General features: G+C 41.6%; 1 protein-coding gene across 2 annotated transcripts; it reads right to left on the bottom strand.

Annotated features, from left to right (window-relative positions):
* Positions 1-1237: 1237 nt before the first annotated feature.
* On the bottom strand, positions 1238-17728 carry LOC306922825 (uncharacterized protein). 2 transcript variants are annotated; one of them, XM_079500671.1, is made up of 5 exons: positions 17588-17728; positions 9937-10935; positions 5173-9858; positions 2825-2887; positions 1238-1780 (listed from the first exon to the last, which is right to left on the bottom strand). In XM_079500671.1, the coding sequence occupies exons 2-5, from the start codon at positions 10931-10933 to the stop codon at positions 1641-1643; spliced, it is 5886 nt and encodes a 1961-aa protein (XP_079356797.1). In that variant the 5' UTR covers positions 10934-10935; positions 17588-17728; the 3' UTR covers positions 1238-1640. The 2 variants fall into 2 exon arrangements, with proteins under 2 accessions (XP_079356797.1, XP_079356796.1); XM_079500670.1 differs by having other exon boundaries at positions 5173-10935.
* Positions 17729-24352: the final 6624 nt, after the last annotated feature.

Below are 24352 nucleotides of genomic sequence, written 5' to 3'. Positions count from 1 at the left end.
AAGGCTGTGCAGGTAGACCAGATGTCATGCCCCAAAAGTTAAAGTTAAAATTTTAAATATTTATTTAAATAAATGACAAAACATTTTTGGCATCTGCCACTTGAATTAAGTTAACTTGATTGATTGACATGAACGGCCTGTCAGCTTCCTTTGCGGCTTCTATAGTAGGCGATCACACAATGCAATGCTGTTTTCTAGAGTGTTGTGCAAACGTCAGTAGCATTACGTTATATGAAATAGAAAAAATGTGTGTTAAAGAACCCCAAAACCTACTTCCATTCACAATGGTTCCCAATGTCCCATTCATTGTGTTTGTCTTATGTCATGCAAGTGCTGCTATTAATAATTATAAAACATTTTTGGTTGGTAGATCTTGTTGAGCTGGTAATTTTAAAAGTAGATCTCAAGTCAAAAAAGTGTGGGCACCCCTGCTCTACACCAAACCGATTTGCCAAAAATAACCAGATCTACAGTTGTAAATGTAAAAAAAAAAAAAAAAATAGAGAAAGAAAAAAAAACACCCTCGTGTTCACATCCATAGGGTGTCTTTGGACTTTGCTGGCAGGAATTACATCATAATTTACCCTGAACAAACATTAAAGTCCATAGTCTTGGCTGGGGAGTGCATGGGGACATGGAATGTATATTAGGCTCTAAACAAACATTGGAAGTCCATAGACTTGGCAGGCCTAGGACATAATTTCAGAAAGCCATGCATAGCAGCAGCCCTCAAACATCCTATCACACAAAGATTTAGCACCCTCCCTGTAGTAACTCTGAGATCCCGGACCCCCTGTTGAAGACCCATGCAATGATAAGACTTAGGAAGTATTTGTTTCAATGTATTTTTGACCTAATCATTCTACCTGTTGATTTTACATTTAGATACACTGTCAACAACTAGCATGGAGCTATGCCAGTCTGACCCATAAATTTAGAAGTATAAAAATCACACCCGTGTGAACTGAGTGGTGCAAGGTCTTATATAGTCTGATCAGCTGTCAGTGACGTCACACACTAACCATAGTAACCATGCTCACCTTTGCACAGACACGTGGTTTGCACCACTCAAAAATATCAGGGAAAAAAGGGTAAGTACTGTAAAGTAAAAGAATATATACATAACATCTGTAATAAAGTACAGTACTTGGGTAAACGCAATAACATTCCACTACAGCTTCTATGCCTACTTTCAGCCATATGGTTTATGTACAAACCTCATGTCCTTTGTAGAAAACAAAAGATGAGCCACACTTATTGATTTCATATGAAATAACTTTTATCTTAAAAAGTATGTAAAAAAAATATAGATTGGAACACAGTTAAAACACATTTTGGTTACATTCACTTGAAGCAATATGCTTCAACATTTGGCATTTGACCACATTTTTGTAAAAAAAAAAAAAAGATTGTGCAAAAACAAATTGTAAGAAAAGAAGAAAAAATTACAAATTCAAATGCATAATCAAACATTTTCTTTGGGATATGGCATCATAAAAAACAAAGATTACAATAAATGTGTATGTTATAAAAATGAAAAAATAGAAACACTGGCAGTAAACAAGATGTCCAAGAGAACCAGTGGAAAAAATATATACCCGTTTCTCCGGTTTATCCATAACATTTTAATTTCCATCACATTATTCATCTCCAGATGGCTGCTTGGCCTTAAGGTATTTCTTTTGGAACTGGTGGAAGGTGGTGGTTTCCTTAGGGACTGTAGAGCTTTTCGAGGGTAAGGGACAATACTTCTTCTTCGAAGGAACCAGTGCCCAGTCACCTATAATGTTCAATAATCATAAGAAAAAAAAATCATCTCAAATGTAATGTTCAAGAACAATCTGAAACTCATTTCATATTTTCAACTTGCATAAGGTTGAAAGTAGGGTTTGGCAATCTGGGCAAAATCAATTATCACTCTATTTTTGACCAAATACCTCAATATCAATATTGTGATAATCATAATATACAGTTTCCTTTTTTTAAATAAGCAAAAGTGATTCAAACCAGGAAAAGAAAACACCATACACCAATATTACCACATAAAAAGAAATCCTAAGCAATATCTAGACTCATATCAGTATTGCCCAGTCCTGGTTGCTTTCAATTGTGGTCGCATGATAGCGTGTGTGTGTGTCACTGTCGGATGGAAATAGTTTGCCCAAATAGTTTGGATGTTGTCATCAATCGATAAACTTTCACTTAATTACGACTCAATAGAAGTAAAACTAAAAACATTCACACCCGTGTGAACTGAGTGGTGCAGGCTGTGTGTGTGTGTGTGTGTGTGTGTGTGTGTGTGTGTGTGTGTGTGTGTGTGTGTGTGTGTGTGTGTGTGTGTGTGTGTGTGTTAGGCTGCGCAACAGTGGTGGTGAAATCCAACCAAACGCTATTTTCGTGCTCGGACAGACCCAGCTAGCCAGCCAGCCAGGGACAGACACACAAAGTTGAAAGTTGTATATAGGGCACCACTCAAAAATGTGTACTTTTCCCACCACTGCTATCGGTATTGGTTTAAATAAAGCTATGCTGAGATGTGTGTGTGTGTGTGTGTGTGTGTGTGTGTGTGTGTGTGTGTGTGTGTGTGTGTGTGTGTGTGTGTGTGTGTGTGTCAAATGCAACCCCAATTACATGACTCCTCAGTGTGAATGTCCCGGCTGCTCAACAGTGTGTTACCCGAATGCAACCCCAATCAACTGCAGGGGTCAATAGGTCGTACTCTAAACAGACAGACACACACTGCCCTTCCCCTTCATTGGAGCAGTGTGCACCGCTCAATAATAATAATGCTAACAAGAGACTATTTTACGTTCATGTATAATACCTTTTGGTTCTTTCACGTCTGTCTTTGAAATTCTGTCCTGTGCTTTAACAAGGTCAGGGGTATCTGAAAAAGAGAACAAAATACAGAAATGTTCCATGAATGTTTAAATAAAAACCAATGACTTAGAATCTAGGCTGACATATAACTCGATCTCTACTATGATCTCCTCCGTATAGGTCTAAAAATACACTTGCTGTTCATGTCATGCATAACAAATTTGGTCTTAAAACATAGTTAACATTAGTCATTGGTTTCATACTGCAGCACAAGGTCAGCTTTTGGCAATTTAGTATTAACCTTATTATCAGCACAAATAAGCCCAAATAAGAGACCTGCAACCTCCAAGATGTGTCTTGGTAGCGGATTTGAATGCCATCAATGCATTGAAAGGGACAAAATTACATTTAAGAGAGCATTCGAGCTCAAGTAGTATCTGACCTACCGCAACAGTCTCCAGTGATGAGATAGGCCTATCCTTCACTTATCCTATCCTTTAATCTCAAAAGTGGCAAGTTAGCCAGTTGTGGCATAGTGTGATCATATAGTCACTCTGAATATTATGATTATATTATTATGTTATTATGCGTCCATGCTTAATTATAACCACATCGCCATGTGTAGACTGTTTTCCTAATAAATAAATAAAACACATGGAGCCTTCCATTCAATCATGCTAACATGCCACTAAGTCATGTTATAAACTGTGCTCATTGTGCCATATCATAGTGCATACAGGGCAAAAAGCCCTGTGCTGTCTGAGACGTCGCACTATGCCAGAAATAGGTGATATCAGGAAGTCTTGATGAACAAACAGGCAGATGGCCTGAGGTTTAAGAGTTCATGCTATGACTGTAAAACACTTTGACTACAGAACCCGAGTTACTCGAGTTAATTAACTGTAGAACACTTTCCCTGCGGTTCGCGAGTTGCCCGAGTTATGTTTTCATTGTTTAATCCGCGTTTTTAATCAGTTTTAAGTCATACGGGCGATCCACCGGACAGAGTGGGATATGAGAAGCGTTTTGATGACATCGCAAATAGGTCCGTCGCGCAAAGGGTTATGGGAAATTGAGTCCCTATTCATTACAATGGAGGGGGTGAAGCGGAGCGGTGCGCTTCCTCGTCCGCTCTGTTGTGATCGCCGCTTTGGAATACTTTGCAACACTATGACAAGTGATTACACCGTTTTAGTGGATTTTCATGACAAGCAACTCAGCGGTCGGCACAGTGGCTCTTCAAAGGCAACTTAAAACATAGGCAGTGAAGCCTGAAACACGGTCCCACGATCCCAGCAATAAAACTGTTAGATTTGTACTGCTAGATAGATTTGTTAGAAGAAAAACAAAAAGTGTTGTAATCTGCCTTTTTTTCTTCTAATTATTTGATCAGCCCAAAACATTGTGTTTATTGTCATGATTTGTCACAACTCGAGTTGGCTTTGTCCGCAGCGTAAACGTCTTTAAATACTTTTTGAAAAGGCTATGAGGAAAATTAACGGGGAATTCTTTTCCGGGTCTATCGTCGTCATGCGGGACTGCGACGCTCTATAATGTATATGTGAATATGAATAATCATGTATAGCCTCTCCATATACGGGCATAAAACCATAACACATGCCTAACCAAAAGCCTCTTTAAAAGTGTGGATAGCAAGATGTCTTCACTTTCTATAATTCGTGTCATCTTTCCCTGTGAGGCCATAATCGTGCAGCTCTAAACTGACTAGGCATGTAACAATATATCGTATATCGATATTAATCCCGGCGATTATCGTCGTGAATCCCGACGATTCTTTTTTAGGGGGGGGGGGATAGTGAATTATGGTGTGTGTGATATGAAATGTGAGCTTTAATCATATGCCATCATATTCAAGTGTTTTTGGAGAGAAATGAGACTGATCCTTTCAGTAGCAGAGGCATGCAGAGGGACGGCGGAGCTGTGCATCTGTGACGTTTCTGCACTGTCAAATAGGTCTACATCTATCCTAAGATGCCATCAAAGAAAGCTTTTTTTTAACATGTTAACTCGAGCTAGGTTCTATAAACAAGAAAGCATGGTTACAGTTGTTGCACAGAAATTAAGTCATTTTACATGAAAAGTAATGCTACTTTTGCAATGTAGTTGAAGTAAAAATTGTGAAAAAAATATTTTTTGGTCATTTGTCTGGAAAATAATTGTGTTAAAAAGATCGTGAAAAATCTATCGTGAACCTCATATCGTGATATGTATCGAATCGTGATTCGTGAGTTGAGTGTATCGTTACATGCCTAAAACTGAAGTCTATATTTCAAACCAGTTATAATAAGTAATATTTTGTACAGTAACAAATCAAGCATTAATATTACTTACCTAAAGAATTCGTGTCAGTGGATCCATCTTTGAAGTTGAAGGTATTCGGTAGAACGCTGAACTTTAAGATGATCTGTTTTTCAGATTCACTTTCCATGCCATCTTCAGGGTTATTGGATTTAACTGGAGTTGAGACAATCTTCTCCTTGGGCATGAAGGAATGGTTCCGTTTCTCAGATTGACTTCCTCTGCCGTCTGAAGGTTTATTGGATTTAACTGGAGTTGAGACAATCTTCTCTTTGGGCATGAAGGAATGGTTCCGTTTCTCAGATGGGCTTCCTTTGCCGTCTGAAGGCTTATTGGATTTAACTGGACTTGAGACAATCTTCTCTTTGGGCATGAAGGAATGGTTCCGTTTCTCAGATGGGCTTCCTTTGCCGTCTGAAGGCTTATTGGATTTAACTGGAGTTGAGACAATCTTCTCTTTGGGCATGAAGGAATGGTTCCGTTTCTCAGATTGTCTTCCTTTGCCATCTGAAGGCTTATTGCATGTAACTGGAGTCTTCTTTGACTTGTTTTTTTTAAGTTTGTAACCATGTAAAATAGACTTTATAATGTCTAGACGCAAGCTCCGCTTTTTCCTCTCAGTTCCACGAGATAGTAGTCTTGAAAGTCTTCTTTCAGAACACACTGGAAGATTCACTACATTAGTGGGTTGTAGAGAGTCAGGCTTTTTGGGGTATCCTTCTGATAAAGAGCCGGTAACCATATAGTTCCCTGGTGTGAGTCGTCCCCTTTTGTATTTCCCCCTGGTTGGTACAACAGTTTTCTTCCACTCATTATGAATGCGTTGTTTGACAGTGGTAGGGCTAAATTCTGAGGGGATATATTGTTTGGCCGAACTCTTCACCACAGGGGTACTTTTCTTCCAAGTGTTGATGTCCGCAGTGAGGATTTGTGGAAGCGTAAGTGCCTGAGATTGAAAGGGATCTTCACAGATCTGTTTGACTGGAATTTTGACCACAAGAGTACATTTCTTCCCAGTGTCGGTGTCAAAGGAGAGGTTTTGTAGAGCCTTAGTTGCCTGAGATTCGGTGGGATCGTCAAAAATCTGTGGTTTGCGCGGAATTTTGACAACAGGGGTAGTTTTCCTCCAAGTCTTGACGTTCACAGTGATGAGTTTTGGGACCGGATCTGAGAAGCAATTGTCTCTATTTATACCTCGACCATTTAACACCTGCTTTCCACTATTGTAGCCAAATAAGGCCAGTGTCACAGGTGTAACATACACGTCCATGTTGTCTTCCTGGATAGACAACTTCTCCCTATGTTTCGGTTTACCCAGAGGAAAAGTCTGCGATTTAGAAGACAATGATGATTGTTTACATCTCTTCATTTTTTTCTGAAAAGGTGACATGTCATCCAGGTCCATGGTTCTCTTGCGTTTGTTGGGTCTAGTACCCTCTGAGCTTAGATTATTTTCAGGATCACGATCGTGGCTTTGTCCCAAGGAAAGAGTTTTAAGGAAACAAACTTTTGCATCAGAAGCATTATTACTCAGACAGGTACCTGTATGTGTTTGTCCCTCTTCTACTCCAAATGATATGTGTCCTTTGTCTGCAGGATTGTGCACAGCTTGTCTACACTCATCTTCAACCTCTGATGTCATGTCTGCAGGATTCTGCTCATCTTGTCCATTATCTTCAACCTCTGATGTGAAGACAGTTGTTCCAACTTCACTAGTAGTCAAGACAGTTGTTTCAACTTCTTTAGTAGAGTAGAGTATTTTAGTTCCTTTTTCAATAATGCTTGAACTGCACGAGTGACCTATTGATGACGTACTTGGTAGGGAAATGCTCCCTGATTCTGAATTTGAACAAGAGTAGTGCATCTCATCATCATACTTTTTAAGGTCAATGGCTTCCATTATATCAGTGCATTGCTCTGCCAATTTCTCCCATACGTCGTCGTCTGAGTCATCTTCTTCAAGGCTGTGTGTCATCTTCTCCAAGATGACAGTACTCTTGCATGTGTTGGGTTTCGCCACAAAGCTTATATTGTTAGGACTGAGATTTTGGCTTTGTCTCACTTCATCCTTTGCAACACCTAGTGACAGTTTTGCATCAGAAGACTTCCTCAGATGAATAGATGTTGGTGTTTGTCCCTTTTCTATTCCCAATGATATGTGAATTTGGTCTGTAGCATTCTTCTCAGCTTGTCCACAATGACCTTCAGCCTCTGAAGTCAAGGCAGATGTTTCAATTTCAGTTTCTTTTTCAATAATGCTTGAATGAGCCATTGATGATGTACTTGGTAGGGAAATGCTCTTTGGTTCTGCACTGGAAAAAGAGAGCTGTATCTCATCATCATCATCTGAGAGGCAAATTATTTCTCCGACCTCAGTGTATTGCTCAGCCAATTTCTCCCTTTGCCCTGTATTTTCTACTTCAAAAGTGTTCATGATGAGACCTTTAGAATCCTGATTTTGCTTGCACTGGCACTTGGTGTCTGGCTTTCCAGAAATGACTGCAATACACTTAATTACACAGCAAAACTCTTGCATGTCAGGCGTAAACTTCTTCTCGGGTTTCTCAGTATCAGCCTGGCTATCATTCACCACAGAGTCACTGAACAACTTTTCTGACTGATCAGCAGGCATTTCAATTTTTGCTTGATCGTTGTGCACTTGTTCAAAGACAATCTGAGCCTCATCTGGGAGCATAACATGGATCTCCAACAAGGAAAATGGGTCATTGGAGTCTATTGTCGTTTCTCCAGCAACAGAGATGTTACTTTCTGTAATAATGGCTTCGACACCCAAATCTTCCATTTCCTCTTCCTCTGGCTTTTCATCAGATCCCAGTTTGGACTGGTTGTCACTCTCAAGTTCGTCTGGACAGAATTTCAAAGACTTAGGGAAGCCAAACTCTTTGTCAATGTTATCCAACTGTTCATTGGTATTCAGCCATGATGAAGTGTATGTCACCTCAGGATGAACATAATCATCATTGATAATTTGGTAGCGGTCTTTAATTTTATCCCAGGAATAATCAACTTGTGAGACAATGACAGAGTCTGTCGCTAAGATTAAGAATTTCTTAACCTCAGCCATTACCGTTGGGTAATTGTCTGATCTGATCTCATTCTTAAACTTTTCCATGCTCCCTTCCCAATATAGGGACACAACCTTTTTATTAAAGTCAATTACTGAGTCTTCTGATTGCATTTGTTTGCATGGGAGTTTTGTAGTCTCAATAAGCGTCATTAGTTTGTCAAATGTCCATGGGATAGTTGGAACTATGGATAATCTCAAGTCCATGGCATCTGAATCTTCTTGCATCACACCGTTATTCTCACCAGTTTGGCTGACAGACACTTCAGTGGTCACTGAAAGTTGTGGCGTGGGTGTGACTTCACAATGACTATCAGATTCTGCATCTTCATGTTGTGTGTCCTTAGCAAAAGATAACTTTGTAGCGGTTATGTCTGTGCCAAAAATGTATGGTCCTGTATCCTCAGTCAATGACACTTTAGTGCCATCACTGGAGATAGTCAGGCAAACTCTAGGATCATCTTTCACATGTGGTGAAATGCGTGATTTGTCGAGGTTGCCATCCATTTCCTTTATGGTGCCATTTTTACATTGACCATGGATCATTTGAGAATGTTCTTGTATGCTGGAAACCTGGTTAATAGTCTGCGATAGTGGTTGTACGACTGCAACAGCTCTATCTATCAGCTTTACTGTAGAGCCTACCGTTTCAGGCAGTTTGACATTGCTTTGTAGAGGGGGTTGCTTGTCATTTCTCTGCTGTGATATCTTCCGAGGCAATTGCTCCAATTGTGCATAATTTGAAGCTCCTTGCACACTTTCCATTGTGAATCTACTGGTATCTAGCTTATTTCCAAGAAAAATTACATTGTCTGCCTTAAAACCAGTTTTGTCTTCAGTTACTGTGACATAGAATCCCTTTTGTACAGGGGCAGAGGCATGTGAAGACTCTGAGGTAGGCTGCCTTTTTAACTTTAAACGTTTGATAGGAGAGTGCCCCTCAGACTGCACAGTCGGAGCGCACTTGGCATTATTGTCTTTAACAATGGTCTTAACAGTATTCCCAGGGTAAAATGCATCATTCACCAGGCATATACTGTCTGATTTTCCAGGCATCTTCACAGCATTTGTAGAGTTCATTTTTGAATAGGTAAGATGATTGTGATATCCAGTCGGATGTATGAAAGCTTGATAGCCGTTGCTTGTGAAGGCTTGAGGTGAAGACTGCTGACTTGATGGGGCACCTAGTGAGTTTGTCATCTGGGTATGGCCGTTGCTTGTGAAGGCTTGAGGTGAAGACTGCTGACTTGATGGGGCACCTAGTGAGTTTGTCATCTGGGTATGGCCGTTGCTTGTGAAGGCTTGAGGTGAAGACTGCTGACTTGATGGGGCACCTAGTGAGTTTGTCATCTGGGTATGGCCGTTGCTTGTGAAGGCTTGAGGTGAAGACTGCTGACTTGATGGGGCACCTAGTGAGTTAGTCATCTGGGTATGGCCGTTGCTTGTGAAGGCTTGAGGTGAAGACTGCTGACTTGATGGGGCACCTAGTGAGTTTGTCATCCGAGTATAGCCGTTGCTTGTGAAGGATTGAGGTGAAGACATCTGATTCGATGAGGCACCTGATGAGTTTGTCATCTGGGTATAGCCGTTGCTTGTGAAAGATTGAGGTGAAGGCATCTGATTTGATGAGGCACCTGATGAGTTTGTTTTCTGGGTATAGCCATTGCTTGAGAAAGATTGACAGGAAGAAGACATCCGATTTGATGAGGCACCTAATGAGTTTGTCATCTGGGTATAGCCGTTGCTTGTGAAAGATTGAGGTGAAGACATCTGATTTGATGAGACACTTGATGCGTTTGCCATCTGGGCATAGTTGTTGCTTGTAAATGACTGATGTGAAGGCATCTGATTTGATGAGACACTTGAGTTTGCCATCTGGGCATAGTTGTTGCTTGTATACGATTGAGGTGAAGACATCTGACTTGATGAGGCAACGTGAGGAGAGCTTCCATGTTGAAGTTCATTTATTCTGTACCTTCGGCTGTGGTTAGGATTTTGAGCTAGCTGTTGGTTGTATGCAACACCAGACTCTAATGTACCATTGCAAAGTATCTGTGCATCTTGAATAAAGGTATTCATTGTAGAGTTTTGTGACTGAGGTTGCCTTGCCATTCCGTTGACATTCTGACCCAGGTTTGTCTGGGCATTGTCAAATTGCTGGGCCATGTAACCAGTAGCAGGATAATTTGTGATAGTTTGTTTGACATGCTGATCTGGAGTTGATGCACAGCTTTGTAGGGTGTTCTGAGCATTTGGTTGTATCCCACCATTTGGACTCTGCTGTGGCCAGTAGTTCTGGGACGTTTTCGTCACCAGAAGTTCTTTGAGTATGCCTAAGACAGAAGACGAGGAATGGCTTCTACTTTGTGCGTTAGTGGTTTGTGTTTGTATTGTTGTTTGCATTGTTGTATTGATCCTTGGTGCAGTTGGTCCATGCTGAGGATTCCTCAAGGCCTGGTCATTTGACACCTGTCCATTAAAGTAAACTCCATTATGAGAGGTGAACGGAACATTTTGCAGTTGTGACATATCTGCTCTCATATATTGAGGAGGCTGATTTGGATCTTGTCTCGCTTGCATATATGGAGGAGGGGGTTTATTTTGAATCCCAGCCATCGGAGTCCTGGTACCGTATTGCTGTCCACTTTGGCAAGTATACATTTTGCTTGGACTTCCTTTCAGCTTTGTGGTAACTTGAAGAAGAACCATGTCTGAAAGAGAAAGATAAATACAATAAGACAACTTTTTACATCACTTGACATTTGGAGCTTTGCAATTATACTTTTATTTTACAGTGTGGCTCTGGTCTCTGGAGGCAGCTAGCCTTCTGTCTATAAAGGGACACACGTGTCCGGAGCAATTCTTGCAATATGTGCATTTTCACATGCGTCGTAATTTTTAAACTCATTATGTACAGACATTTCAGTCCTTAAACACTGAAGTCCTTAACCCATTTTGGGCGGGAACCCCTTTTGGTGTTAGCATTATGTTATGCTTTAGCTATTGAAAAATAGCAGATCTACAAGCTCATAGCGCGCCACCGAGTGGCGCGCTACGAGCTTGTAGGTCTGCTATTTTTGAAAAATCGAAGAACGACTGACATAGAATCAAAGCTTTTTCAGAAAACTGTCAGGATGTAGAAGATATTTTTAGAATCTGGTCAAAATGGGTTAAACTAGAAACCTAACGCTAACCCTAAGGTAAGTGGGGAACATAGAACCTGGGGAACATAGGGATGACCCCCATTTCAGGCCTTCCTTGGTGTACGGCCTGAAACTGATGTATTCAGAAACACAATATTAATGACCAGGGGATAAATGGCCTGCTGGTTCAGAAGTATCATTTAAACCCTGATGTGGCAGTTCTAAACACTAACGCGTGAGGAGTTACGAGGCGAGCAAAATACAGTCATGGTGAGGTTTATTTAACTGCACAGTCTGCACAAGGATGCTGCTGCACAGGCGAATCTCAGGGCAGGCATAGCATGTTCGGTAAAAGGCATGGGTTTATATCAGTCATAGGTCCCACCCAGAAGGTGGGAACAGAAAGAGAGATGAGAGAGAGGGGGTTTGAGGAACAGGACGCAGAGGTGAATCCAAGATCCTCTAGATTAACATACGGATGAAAGGAACATTTGCTATAGATAGAGGAAGAGAGGGGGGGGGGGGGCAGGAGGGCAGTAGAGATGGTCACAGGAAGGCATTGTGTACTTTGTCTTTGGACAGACATTGGCTGGGTTTCCAAAATGCATATGGTGTAAGACGTGTAGTGCCGTACATGCTCAGATGCCCTCATAGGCCGCACATAGAAGCCTGTGAACATAGACATTTCGTGCATAGATGTGCCACGCAATGGTAGGCCTCAGGCCTGGTATGGTAGGCCTCAAGCCTTTTTAAGAGTAAAGAGAGCATACTGTCAGCTGTCCAGCAGTCCAAATATTATTAAATTAAATTTCAGAATGGTATGGCCTGAGGCCTACCATACCAGGCCTGAGGCCTACCATTGTGTGGCACATCTATGCACGAAATGTCTATGTTCACAGGCTTCTGTGTGCGGCCTATGAGGGCATCTGAGCATGTGCGGCACTACATGTCTTACACCATATGTGTTTGGGAAACCCAGGCCTTGTCGTTATCACACCATGGGTGCGAGCTTCAAAGAGTAGAAAGACAGTATATTTAAAGTCCTTTTGGTGACCGAATTTGAGTGGATGGGTGATGGGAAATTCCTCATCAACCCTCAGGGTGAACGGAACACAAGTTTACACTTGCCTCCTCTGGCCAGAAATCATCTCATTAATTGACAATACAACATAGCCCATCATGAGCCCCCTGTCACAGTTCGATGAAAGGCAGATAACGGAAGAGTCTGCTCCTTCCGTGTTGTGTACCCCAATGTTTTGTTAGAAATGTTGAGTATGGGTCCCCAGCATGTAGAAACTGCCAGATGCTAATTTGCATATGTTGAGCAATTATCATAATATGTGATCATACCATTAACATGTATGTTTTTTTATGTCACTGTGGACCATGTCTTTAATAATATATTATTTATATTTCCGCCGTGGTCACGCATCATCGTCCATAACACGGAAGACAAGTTGACTGGCCCCAAGTAGCCTACCTGCTGCATTATATCAACAAGGATAGCATGATAAAAGAGGTTAGGCCTAAAACTTTCAAACATGCAGAGTAATGCATTACTTTACCTAGGTTACATCATCTTCTGATGATCATGTTTTGACATGAAATAATCCTGTACTGTGTAGTGTTTTGTTTCATTAGCGTTAGTGTGACAAAATAGGCTACAGCTTGTTGTCGTTACGCTGCTGCAGCTGCTCGCTGAACAAATGCAGAAGTAACACGGACTCACAGCGGTTTATAAATCACTGTCAGTGATGCGTTGCCGACAAATCCTTAGTATCTTTATTCGACAGATTCTACTTTTCACCGCTGTTTGGAAAATCGTGATGACCCAAGGTTTAATTCACGGTCGGAAAAACTTGAGATTCCTTTCTCGCGTACCGGTGGGACACGTCACGCTGACCAGCACTGGTCCTCGCACCAGTGGTTGGGAACCTCTGCATTAAATTACGTTAAACTAATTTTGCCACTCACATTATGCATGCGCATCATACCCCTTTATTGAACACAGCTTTGACATGTTGGAGAATAGGGAACAGATTGTGCAAGGTTGTTGCACATTTACTTTTGCCATGCCAACAAATGTGCTGCCAAGGAGAAAAAGTACAGAGACTCGAGTGACAGGGGAATATACAGATTTAACTTGCGCTGTTGTGCACCAAAAATAGCAGGTCGACAAGCTCACAAAGTGCAGGACCCCAATGGAAATAAGCTTATTTGTGTTTTTTGACAGATATTTAGCCTATTTGTAATGTTCATACATGTTGCCTTATTGTCTATGCCTGCCAGGCCGAAGGTGTGGCAGATGTTTTCACCCCGGACACTCCCTGATGGCAAGGCAGAACCTCTACCCGACTTGCACTTGCACTAGCCTTGTAACCTAACACCGGGGCTCCACCGGGCGTGTCAGCGTCGCATCTCCGTCACCGTCAGGGAATGTTCCCTTTTTAATCAATGAAGGGTGGCTCCACTGCCAGCGTTGCGTTGCGTGACTGCATTAAAATTGCCCCGGTTTGTTTTTTGACGCACACGACGGAGACGCAACGCGTCCGGTGGAGCCCCGGCGTTACAAGTGTATGCAAAGGATAAAGTTATGTAATTTATATGTAGAATTTAGCATTTTATTAGATTTGTAAGTTAGCATTTTATGTAGACGAAGCACATAGCACTCAAATCTATAATGTATAGCTTCACTGCACAGATAATCTACTGTTAGACAGATATTAGGCTCTTAGCTTGCTTATGATTCTTGTTAACTATTTCTATGTATTTGATGCTTTATCTTGTATTGTTCCTGCTTACTGTAAAACGCTCTGGACTAAGTTGTGATACTCAATTTGAATTTAGCACATACAATAGATATAAATGTAGGCCTAGCTATGTGCCAAATTTGGGACAGTCGGACACTATTACCCTTAGGCTTTTACACTAATTACACTACACTATTACAGTTATTACACTATTACTTATTGTGATGGCATATGCATGATTAGCACTTGTTGCCTGATGGGTCAAATTTGTCCCAAACAGACATTGCCATAATATATCAAACAATCGAGCACCGAAGTCCTGATGTCACTGTCAGTAGAGGGCGTCAATCCACAGGTTTGTCTACTTTTTATTTGCATTGTAATCTCCATAGGGGGATTTTAGATCGCCTCATATAAGAACTGCGTTTGAAAAATAAACCGATCACCCCGGCCTTTTCACTCATATGGATATGAAGCATCGACTGAAGGTGGAAATGTACAAATATACCCAAAGAGTAACAAAAAAACCCAGAGACTACATTTCCGGTATAGGCGGGTGGCTGCATCTGCCCGTCGCACAACAGAAACTGAATGTTAATTACGTTTATTTTTATTTTATTTATATTTAATGTCTCGTGGTTAGTACGAGTTGAGTCACCACCAGCTGAGCTTACGTCAACGAGGAATCTCAGGAACGCAATGTGTTGACAGCTGGGTGTGACGTATATTAGCAGCGACATTGCCTTCATATGTAGTTTCAAGGCTTTTGCGGCCACATTCATTCCATATAGGTACATCGAGTTAGCTGATGTGTATTCTTATTTTAGCACAATTTATCTCAGAATTGGGCAGTAAGTCACACACTGGCAGCCTAGAGCCATGTGCTGTCTCCACTTCTTGCTTTTTCAAATGAATGTAATTTATTCTCCAAACCACTTGATGGCGCCAAAGTGCTTCCAGTCCTACCTTTCCATGTGCCAAAACTGAGCCAATAGGCATGGACAGCTTTCCTTTTCCACCTCACATATATTTGGCCATTAACTGGTATGTGCCAAATTTGACTCGGTCGGCGTTAAAGGGTTAAATGTTGACCTCCACCCTCCGTTCAGGAAATTCCAACACACTATATCCACTCCAAGACAAAGTTCTTCTTCTTTCTACAGGGGTCCCACGACTGGGTTGGGCCTTCTGCTCAGACCATCTGATAGCACCACAGTCCATTGATACTTTAAAAGGAGACTAAAATGGCATTTGCCTAGATGGACTGATTGATGTCTTTGTGCGTTTTTTAACTCGTTGCTCCGATCCATCGGGCAATTTCCAAAATACCCAAGCTCTGGTCCATAACCTTATATTAAGGTCCACAACAATTTCGCTACTCACCAATACAAAGACGGTTTTGAGGCAGCGAAAGCCTACTTTCCCTAGTGAAATTGTTATTTTGATCAACGTTTGCCTGTTTTCTCCTATATGGTACCAACAGCATAGAATACACAGAATACATACAGCATAGAATTGTGGACAAAATCTTATCCAACAATATTAACAAAATATTCTTTAGTTTTGGGTCTGAGTCGAGGCTAAATCTCATCAAATGGTGGTCCGTGGTTCAAATGCAGACTAAATAATAGGGATGCCGCCGATTAATCGATTTTCCGATTAATCGTTGGAGTCTCCGAAATCGATTTTAATATTTCATAATCGAAAATCAGGAAAAAATAAAATAGCCAAAATATAGGCTAATAAGTAAGGCTGCATGATATATCGAACATGTACCTTCATCAGAGTGGAGAATATAAGTATAAATCAAGTTGAGCAAAGCCACTCTTCTCTGCCCCTCTCTCTAACAGACAGTTAACGATCGCTTGTTAAGTGCCTGCCAGACAGACAATCAGATGAAATGAAGGCAGTTGTAGAGTAGAGTGTTACGGAGCCCTGAATGGCCATGCATTCAAAATATATTTTATCTTGTCCGTACAAGATAATATCCCGTCCGTACAAGATATTATCTCGTCCGTACAAGATATTATCTCGTCCGGACAAGATATTATCTCGTCCGTACAAGATATTATCTCGTCCAGACAAGATATTATCTCGTCCGGACAAGATAATAATTATCTCGTCCGGACGAGATAATATCTATCTTGTCCGGACTTACTTTGGGGTCTGTGCCTAAATCTTTTATTTTTTATAAATCGTTTTTTTAACTGGACATCCTTAGGAGGTGTAGGAGCCATTATGATAGTGGTGTATTATTTATTTTGTTGGCAATTTTATTTTTGAACACGTGGTGGCGGGCTTTAGATTTGACAGCACTGGGTGTGTATTTAAGAGGGCACACAGGTACTGTGATTCAGATGGGACACAGACTAGGGGGTCATGGGAGCACACCCTTCCTACCAGCACTCAGAGAAAGACAAAGGAAAGAACAATTCAATACAACTGGTATGTTTGATTTCAACTGCTCACTTCTATACAATAAATACCCTACAAACTGGAATCAAAGACTGGACATCTATCTGTAACCGTGTTCTGTGTACTGCGTATAGGATCACTCCCACCATGCCTGTGACAGTAACGTGCCAAAACAAAGTAAAGCAATTGATGGCCGTTACAGGGGGTCTTGATATGCGTCATTATTTTTTAAAAGGAAATGTCCCTGCTTCCCACCCTTTAAGGCAGACCAGGTGCAGGCAGACAAATGGTGTTGGGAATTAAATCAATAGAAACCAATAAAATACAACATTTGACTTGTTGTGATGCTTGTTCAATTATTACCAAAGTAATAAAAACTGACAACGCCGTGACCCTACTATCAACCCCTAGTTTAAGATTTAAACTCTCGCTAGTTTAGATTAGGGATCTTAAACTAGATCATCAACCCCCCTCGCGTAGCGGGGTTCCTCCATGTCGTGACTCAAGATCCAGGGAAGAAAGCCAAATCCCTGCTTTGAGCAAGGCATGGGGGAGTTGAATTCCGACACTCCGACAGGGAGTCAAATTTCAGCACATCTGTTAAGTGTTAACTGATTTAAAAGTGGGACCAAATTCTTGAGACCACTAAAAAACAACAACCAGAGTTCTAGTCAGACTCGGATCGAAAGTGAAGTCCTCCAAAATCCTTCCATAAACGGTTCACAGTCTGTCCAGCCCCAGGCTATAGGCTAGCCCATGCCCCACCACAATAACACAGACACCGTTATCCTCCACACTGCACACGTCGGTAAAGAAACCCACATCGATCTCGAGCGTACAGCTGAATGAACAAACAAAAAACGCCAGCGCTGCATGTCTGCATACTAGCTCACCGTTTGGAACGTCCTCATTCAGAGTGAGTCACTCTACGCGCGAAGCTTAGAGTGAGGTTCCAAACCCCGATACGTTCCCTCAGTCCCTGCACTCGTTCAAGACTCAAGCGCTCTAGTATGTTAACCGAAATTGGGATGGGCGGTAAATAAAAAAATACTTACGGCTTTTCTTGAATTGTAATTATTGGCGTGCGTAAAAGCTAGCATATATATCCACACAAGTTCCCGGGACTCGGTGTCCGCACATGTAAAAAATAGTATCCTGAACCCCTCTGCTGAGGCTCATTCGTCTCGGTCACAACAAACAATGTGAGCTTTTTCTTCACGTGTGTGAAGGAGTGTACTAAATGATGATACTTGCAGGCGTGCCGTGTTGAGATGGGTCCAGCTCCATGGTGTTCAGCCAATCACACGGAGCGCGATTAACGTGCCGCCTACCGCGTAACCTCGCGTCACCTCTCATTTTCTCTCTCTCTCTCTCTCTCTCTCTCTCTCTCTCTCTCTCGTTGTTGGTGTATGCATAGATATTATATATATGGGTGTATGTGTGTAGACTAGACTAGAGGGTATGCGCGTGGATATGTGCGCATGCATAAAGTGAATGGCAGATCGAGTGGCAAATCGAGTGGCAAAGTGAGCAACAAAGTGAATTTAATGTTGTTTAAAGTAATTTAATGCAATCAAATAGGACTTTTCTGTTTGGATGTATGGGCTGTCAAGGCCAGAAAGTAGCCTAGTTTTTTGCCACTCAGTAGGCATTCCCGCATAACTATATGTCTGCATACTCTATAATATATTAAAATGTCCTTTTCTATGCTATTTAAATTATTTTGAGGAAAAATTCTGCTATTGTCCCCAAATTACTTCAAAATATTGCGCTGCTATTCGTTTAAAAAAGCTTTATACGTACAGTACATTATGTAGCATATAACAATGCAATGTGACATGGCTCTATTTACACAACCCCCTCCAAGTCCAACTGTAGGCTACTGTATACTTCCCCATTTTCAACTGTTATATTTTGACACTTGCTTTGGCAATGTAAACGTATGTTTTCTCATGCCAATAAAGCTCCTTTGAATTTAATTGAGTGACATGCTTATTGTATCATGACATTTAACATTACTGTAAAATGTGTCCTTAACATTGCGTGCTCCCTCTCCTTTGTGTTGTGTGGACAAAATGTGTGTGTGTGTGTGTGTGTGTGTGTGTGTGTGTGTGTGTGTGTGTGTGTGTGTGTGTGTGTGTGTGTGTGTGTGTGTGTGTGTGTGTGTGTGTGTGTGTGTGTGTGTGTGTGATAGGAAATGTATATCTCAGGGTATATCTTGAATGTATATCTGTTTTATATTGTACTGGTCAGAACCGGTCAGAAGTGGTCTGGCCATATGCATGTATAATTCATTTAACTAAGATGACGCACACATGTTTATAATATGTTTGTAATTCATTTAACTAAGATGACGTACACAGGTTGCACCAGATGGCCCGAGTATGTGCACGCACATGTGTTTCAACCAATATAGCAGAGTGCAGGGATAATGTATCAATACTATAGGGAGTATAGGCCCTCTTGCAAATTGGCCCCATTGCAGTGTGACACATTTGGATATTGGTGCATACAATATAAAACATCCGATATATAAATACATTCAAGATATACCCTGAGATATACATTTCCTATACGTGCGTGTGTGCGTGCGTGTGTATGCGCGTGTGCGTGTGTGTGTGAAAACACACAGCAGCGAACACACAGCAGCACATATGGTTGGTTACATAGCTTACACCTTGAGTCCTTCCTTTTGGGCTAAAAACAGCCACTTGCCCAAATGTGCTCAAATGTGCTGACCTCATCACATTTTTAGCCCAAGGGGTGTTTTTTGTGCAAAACTAATGTTTGGAATGGATTCAGAATCATGAAAACCCCCTAGTTTGACATGTCACATGCTACTTAAAGCAGAATTAATTTTAGGAATTTTGCCATATTGTGCCTTAACAGGTTGTTGATGGTGGCCATATGGATTTGGGGCTCTCATGAATTTTGCCCACATTTTTGCGTATCAGATACAACCCCACTATTTGGGCCTCTTTTATACCGTTTAAGTGGGCGTAGGGATGTGTCATTCCACTCCTCTCTTGCCATTGGTTATAATAAGATACACCTCCAATTCTCTGAAGTCTGGTTAAGTAAATAGACAGGCAGGCAGGCAGGCAGACAGACAGACAGACAGACAGACAGACAGACAGACAGACAGACAGACAGACAGACAGACCCTTATTGATACCGAGGTTAAATTCAGTTGTAGCAACACTGCAATAAGGATGAAATAAAGATAGGTGGGTAGGTAAGGGTATAGAGAACATGTACAGAAGTAGTAGTAACACTGTGTAGTGTAGTCTTTGCTATTGTGTTCTTGTTGTATAACATGTTGTGAAGTGTACAGAGACCCCTTGGGGTGATGTTGCAGTATAAATATGGTAAATAATTTTAAAAAAAATAACACCTGTGTGAGGGGTGCTCTAATCAATTATTGACCTTATACCAACCTTGAAACGACAGCCGATTTGCTCAGACACATATGACATAAATTCTCCATTCATTGTCAAAAGCATTTAATGTTTGTGTTAAGACAGAATCTAGGCTACACTATGTACTCTCTGCTGCCCCATCTGGCGGAGTCAGGTTACTCAAAAACTGAACTGAAAAATCACACCCGTGTGAAGTGAGGGGCGCTCTTATCATAGTAAATTCTCCATTCATTGTCAATGGGAATTTGACAAAATAGCCAATTTGCTCATCCTCAGATGACAATGTCAATGGCATTTAATCGTATATAAATGTAATTTCTGTTGATGATTGTGTTGTATCTCACCTACATTGAAAATGATGGCCTGCCCCTCAACTGTACACAGAGTTGATACAAGTACAGTACAGTACAGTACAGTACAGTACAGTACAGTACAGTACAGTACAGTACAGTACAGTACAGTACAGGTAATAGTGTACAGTGAGTACAGTACAGTAACAGTACAGCAATAGTGTACAGTACAGTAGATACAGTATAGTACATTACAGTACAGTAATTGTGTATAGTACAGTACAGTAATAGTGTATAGTACAGTAATAGTGTATAGTACAGTAATAGTGTATAGTACAATACAGGTACAGTATGGCACAGTAATAGTGTACAGTACAGTAGATACAGTATAGTACATTACAGTACAGTAATTGTGTATAGTACAGTACAGTAATATTGTATAGTACAGTAATAGTGTATAGTACAATACAGGTACAGTACGGCACAGTAATAGTGTACAGTACATTACAGTACAGGTATGTGGCTGTAACTGATTCTGGAGATGAGTTCTACATAGCAGCAATCCCTTTGATGTGATGTGTTTTGGGTCACCAAGGGCCTAATTTATTCTTCACTTTGCCCATGATTTTTACACAATATCATCTAAATCTTAATTAGATAGTAGTAGGAGGTAGAAAATTAAATAAAATAAGTACTGAAGTACTAAACCGTTTCTGTAATGGTGGCCTCTAATTTGCATATTTAGGAGTAAGCTTACCACTAAATACATTACAAATACCTTACACACATTGTCTGACCATCAGAACATAAATATGTAAACTTTATTTGTCCAATTTTCTTGCTTTGTTATAATAGGGTTGTTGAAGAAATAGTTCAAAATCGCCAGCCATTTTGTTATGCAAATTAAATAGGTTAAAACAAAAAAAATGCTTTGGAACCAGGTTTTTTCCCGATTCAGCCCCCTTGAATTAGATAAAATGGCCTGGTTCCGGAATTTTACCCCAAAATGCCTCTTAACAGTCAAATGTATCAGAATTCCCACCAGACTACATTGGGAGGGTGAACCATGAGCAGTAAAAGTGGGTGTGGCCATTTTTCCACCAGGGAGTGGTCTTGGTGAAAAATAAATGCTTGCAATCAACTCAGAATCATGAAAAATCCCTAGTTTGACCCCTCAAAAGTCCAATTTAAGCAATTTCGAATGTTCGAATATCGGTTATCGGTACCCTGACTTTGATGTGTTTTTATGAGGTTTCCCACGGGAGTTGAATTTAAAACTTTTTGTACATGTTAGAGACCTTTAGAAACACATTGGTGAAGAAATTCCTTGGTAATGATTTAGTTCCCAGATAGGTCAAATACCTGATAAAATGCCCTTAATATATAATACATTGTGAATTTTGATTTGAGAGCCTCTCCACTAGGCCTGGTAGCTATTGTTTTGGGTATAGCCTGTCTTGTTATGTTTCAGTTTGTCCTCCTTGAAGCAGCAAGTATAAATATTGTCTGATCCCTGTGTTCCTTGGCAGAACTATACCACTAATCTGAGTTTGTAGCTTTGAGCTATATTCAAATTATGTAATATGTATGCATCAGCCCGAGTTGAAATCCACCAGCCAGAGACACACAGAAGCCATCACCCTTCCCCCTCAGGGGGAGAACAACATCTAATACAATGTATTTTCTTTTATAACAATTCATGAATACACATACTGCAAAACACACACATCGCACCCACATCATAATGTTATGTCATGTATTTCACATTGTAATATAATGTTTATGCTATTTTAGATCTATGTTCACATATTCCATGCAAATAGTGTCATACTCTGAAGACAGGGTTTAAGAAATAGTTTGATACTAACAACATAGGTGCTACATAGGTCATACAGGTCATGCAGTTAGTACTTTTGTATGGAGTTCTATCCAATGATTACAATTTACAATTTACAATTTAGGCATTTAGCAGACGCTCTTAATCCAGAGCGATTTACATTAAGCAATAACAAAAGCATGGCATACATCACATATATAAAAAGTAGTTATCATGAATCATAAACTAAGAACGTAACAGTGGAGTATCTATGTTAACTATACATACTATACTATATAATATATTATACATGTGTACTATAAAGTGCTATGACTACATAAAGTGCAATTCTAGAGCTGTCTACATAACAAGCTATAAGTCTGTTTAGAATACTATCTAAGTCTACATAATGTGCTATCTAAGGGGCTAGGCTAGGGCAAGTGCTACGGGCCATGGTGGAGTCTGAAGAGGTGGGTTTTCAGACTACGGCGGAAGATTGGGAGTGAGGCTGCAGTTCTGACTGTGATCATGGCTGAGGGAAGTAGGGGTGCTGGGGGGGCTGTAGCACCCCCTCCCCCCAGGCACAGCCCCCCCTCGAACAGGAGGGGAAGAAAAAAAAAAGATAAATAAATATGCTGTATCACAGTATTGGCACCTTATCCTGGTGAATTGCCTGTGTCAGTTCGTTCATATAACTTGCGTGTGGAGAGGGAAAGTAAAGGCCACGTTTGCGAGTGAAAATGCGCTAAAATGCGCGTGCATGATGCGCGTGCACGCGCATTTTTGCGGCGCGCGCTACGCGCGCGCACCCCCTACTAGACGCTCAGCCCCTGCGAGTGTAAAGTACTTCCCGCGGGCCTGACTGATGGGAAGTGCATTCCATAGTTTTGGAGCCAGAAGGGAGAAGAGTTTGGGACGTGTGGAGCGTTGTCCCGGCGTTTTTAGTGAAGGTACCTCCAGCTTCCCTGCGTTGGCTGATCTGAGTGCGCGGGAGGGTTTGTAGGGTACGATCATACTTGTGAGATATGGGGGGGCCATGCCTTTGGTTGCTTTGAATGCCAGCATCAGAGTTTTGTATTCTGTGCGGGCAGCGACCGGGAGCCAATGGAGGGAGCGGAGAAGGGGGGTGACGTGTGAGAATTTTGGCTGGTTGAAGACCAAGCGGGCTGCGGCATTTTGGATCAGTTGGAGGGGCTTAAGTGCACATGCCGGTAGGCCAGTAAGGAGGGAGTTACAATAGTCAAGTTTTGACAAGACTGTTGTCTGGATTAGGAGCTGGGCTGACTCCTGGGTGAGGAACTAAGGTCTAATTCGTCGTTATGTTGTAGAGTGTAAACCTACAGGATCTAGTGACAGCTGTGATGTGTGTTTTGAACGAGAGCTGACTGTCCAGGACAACACCAAGGTTCCTGGCTGTCGGGACAGACTTTACCAGGGCGTTGTCTACGGAGATAGTTAGCTCCCGCATAGGGCAGGACTTAGCTGGGAAGAACAGAAGCTCAGTCTTGTCTGGGTTCAGCTTGAGGTGGTTGGAAGACATCCACTGTGAGATGTCAGCCAGGCATGCAGTGATGCGCTCTTCTACCTGGGTGGCAGAGGGGGGGAAGGATAGAAACAGTTGTGTGTCATCGGCATAGCAGTGATAGGATATATTGTGAGCGGAGATGATGGTGCCAAGGGATTTAGTGTACAGTGAGAAGACCAAGTACAGATCCCTGTGGGACCCCAGTTTGGAGGGTGCGGGGGGATGATAGCAAACCTTTCCAAGAAACCTGGTAAGTCCGGTCAGAGAGGTAGGAGGAGAACCACTTCAGCGCCGTCCCGCCGATGCCTAGATCAGCTAGGGTGCCTAGGAGCAGCTGGTGGTTCACTGTGTCAAATGCCGCCGATAGGTCTAGGAGAATCAGGACTGCAGAGTGGGAAGCAGCCTGGGCAGCATGTAGTGCTTCTGTGACTGCGAGGAGTGCAGTTTCCGTGGAGTGTGCCTTCTTGAATCCTGACTGGTTGGGATCCAGCAGGTTGTTCTGTGAGAGATGGAGAGAAAGCTGGTTAGAGACAACACGTTCAAGGGTTTTGGAAAGAAAGGAAAGGAGTGATACCGGTCTGTAGTTCTTGACATCTGAGGGGTCAAGAGTTGGTTTTTTGAGGAGTGGTGATACCCTGGCTGACTTGAAGGCAGATGGGACGCAGCCTGAGGTTACTGAGGTGTTGATAATGGAGGTGATGAAGGGGAGCAGGTCAGGTGCGATGGTCTGGAAGATTGGAGACGGGGCGGGGTCGAGAGGACAGGTGGTA

The sequence above is a fragment of the Electrona antarctica genome (assembly GCF_951216825.1).
Source record: "Electrona antarctica genome assembly, chromosome: 5".
Classification (NCBI taxonomy): domain Eukaryota; kingdom Metazoa; phylum Chordata; class Actinopteri; order Myctophiformes; family Myctophidae; genus Electrona; species Electrona antarctica.
The sequence above is the reverse complement of the archived record's forward strand: the minus strand, read 5'-3'. Positions and strand labels throughout refer to the sequence as shown.

Bases quoted from the DNA above. Each gene is read 5' to 3' on its own strand.
- LOC306922825 (XM_079500670.1), bottom strand. From the start codon at position 10,933: ATGGTTCTTCTTCAAGTTACCACAAAGCTGAAAGGAAGTCCAAGCAAA. The intron at 2,888-5,172 runs GTAAGTAATATT...TCTCTTTTTCAG, and splicing joins CACTGACACGAATTCTTTAG to ATACCCCTGACCTTGTTAAA. The intron at 1,781-2,824 runs GTATTATACATG...TGAACATTATAG, and splicing joins AGACGTGAAAGAACCAAAAG to GTGACTGGGCACTGGTTCCT.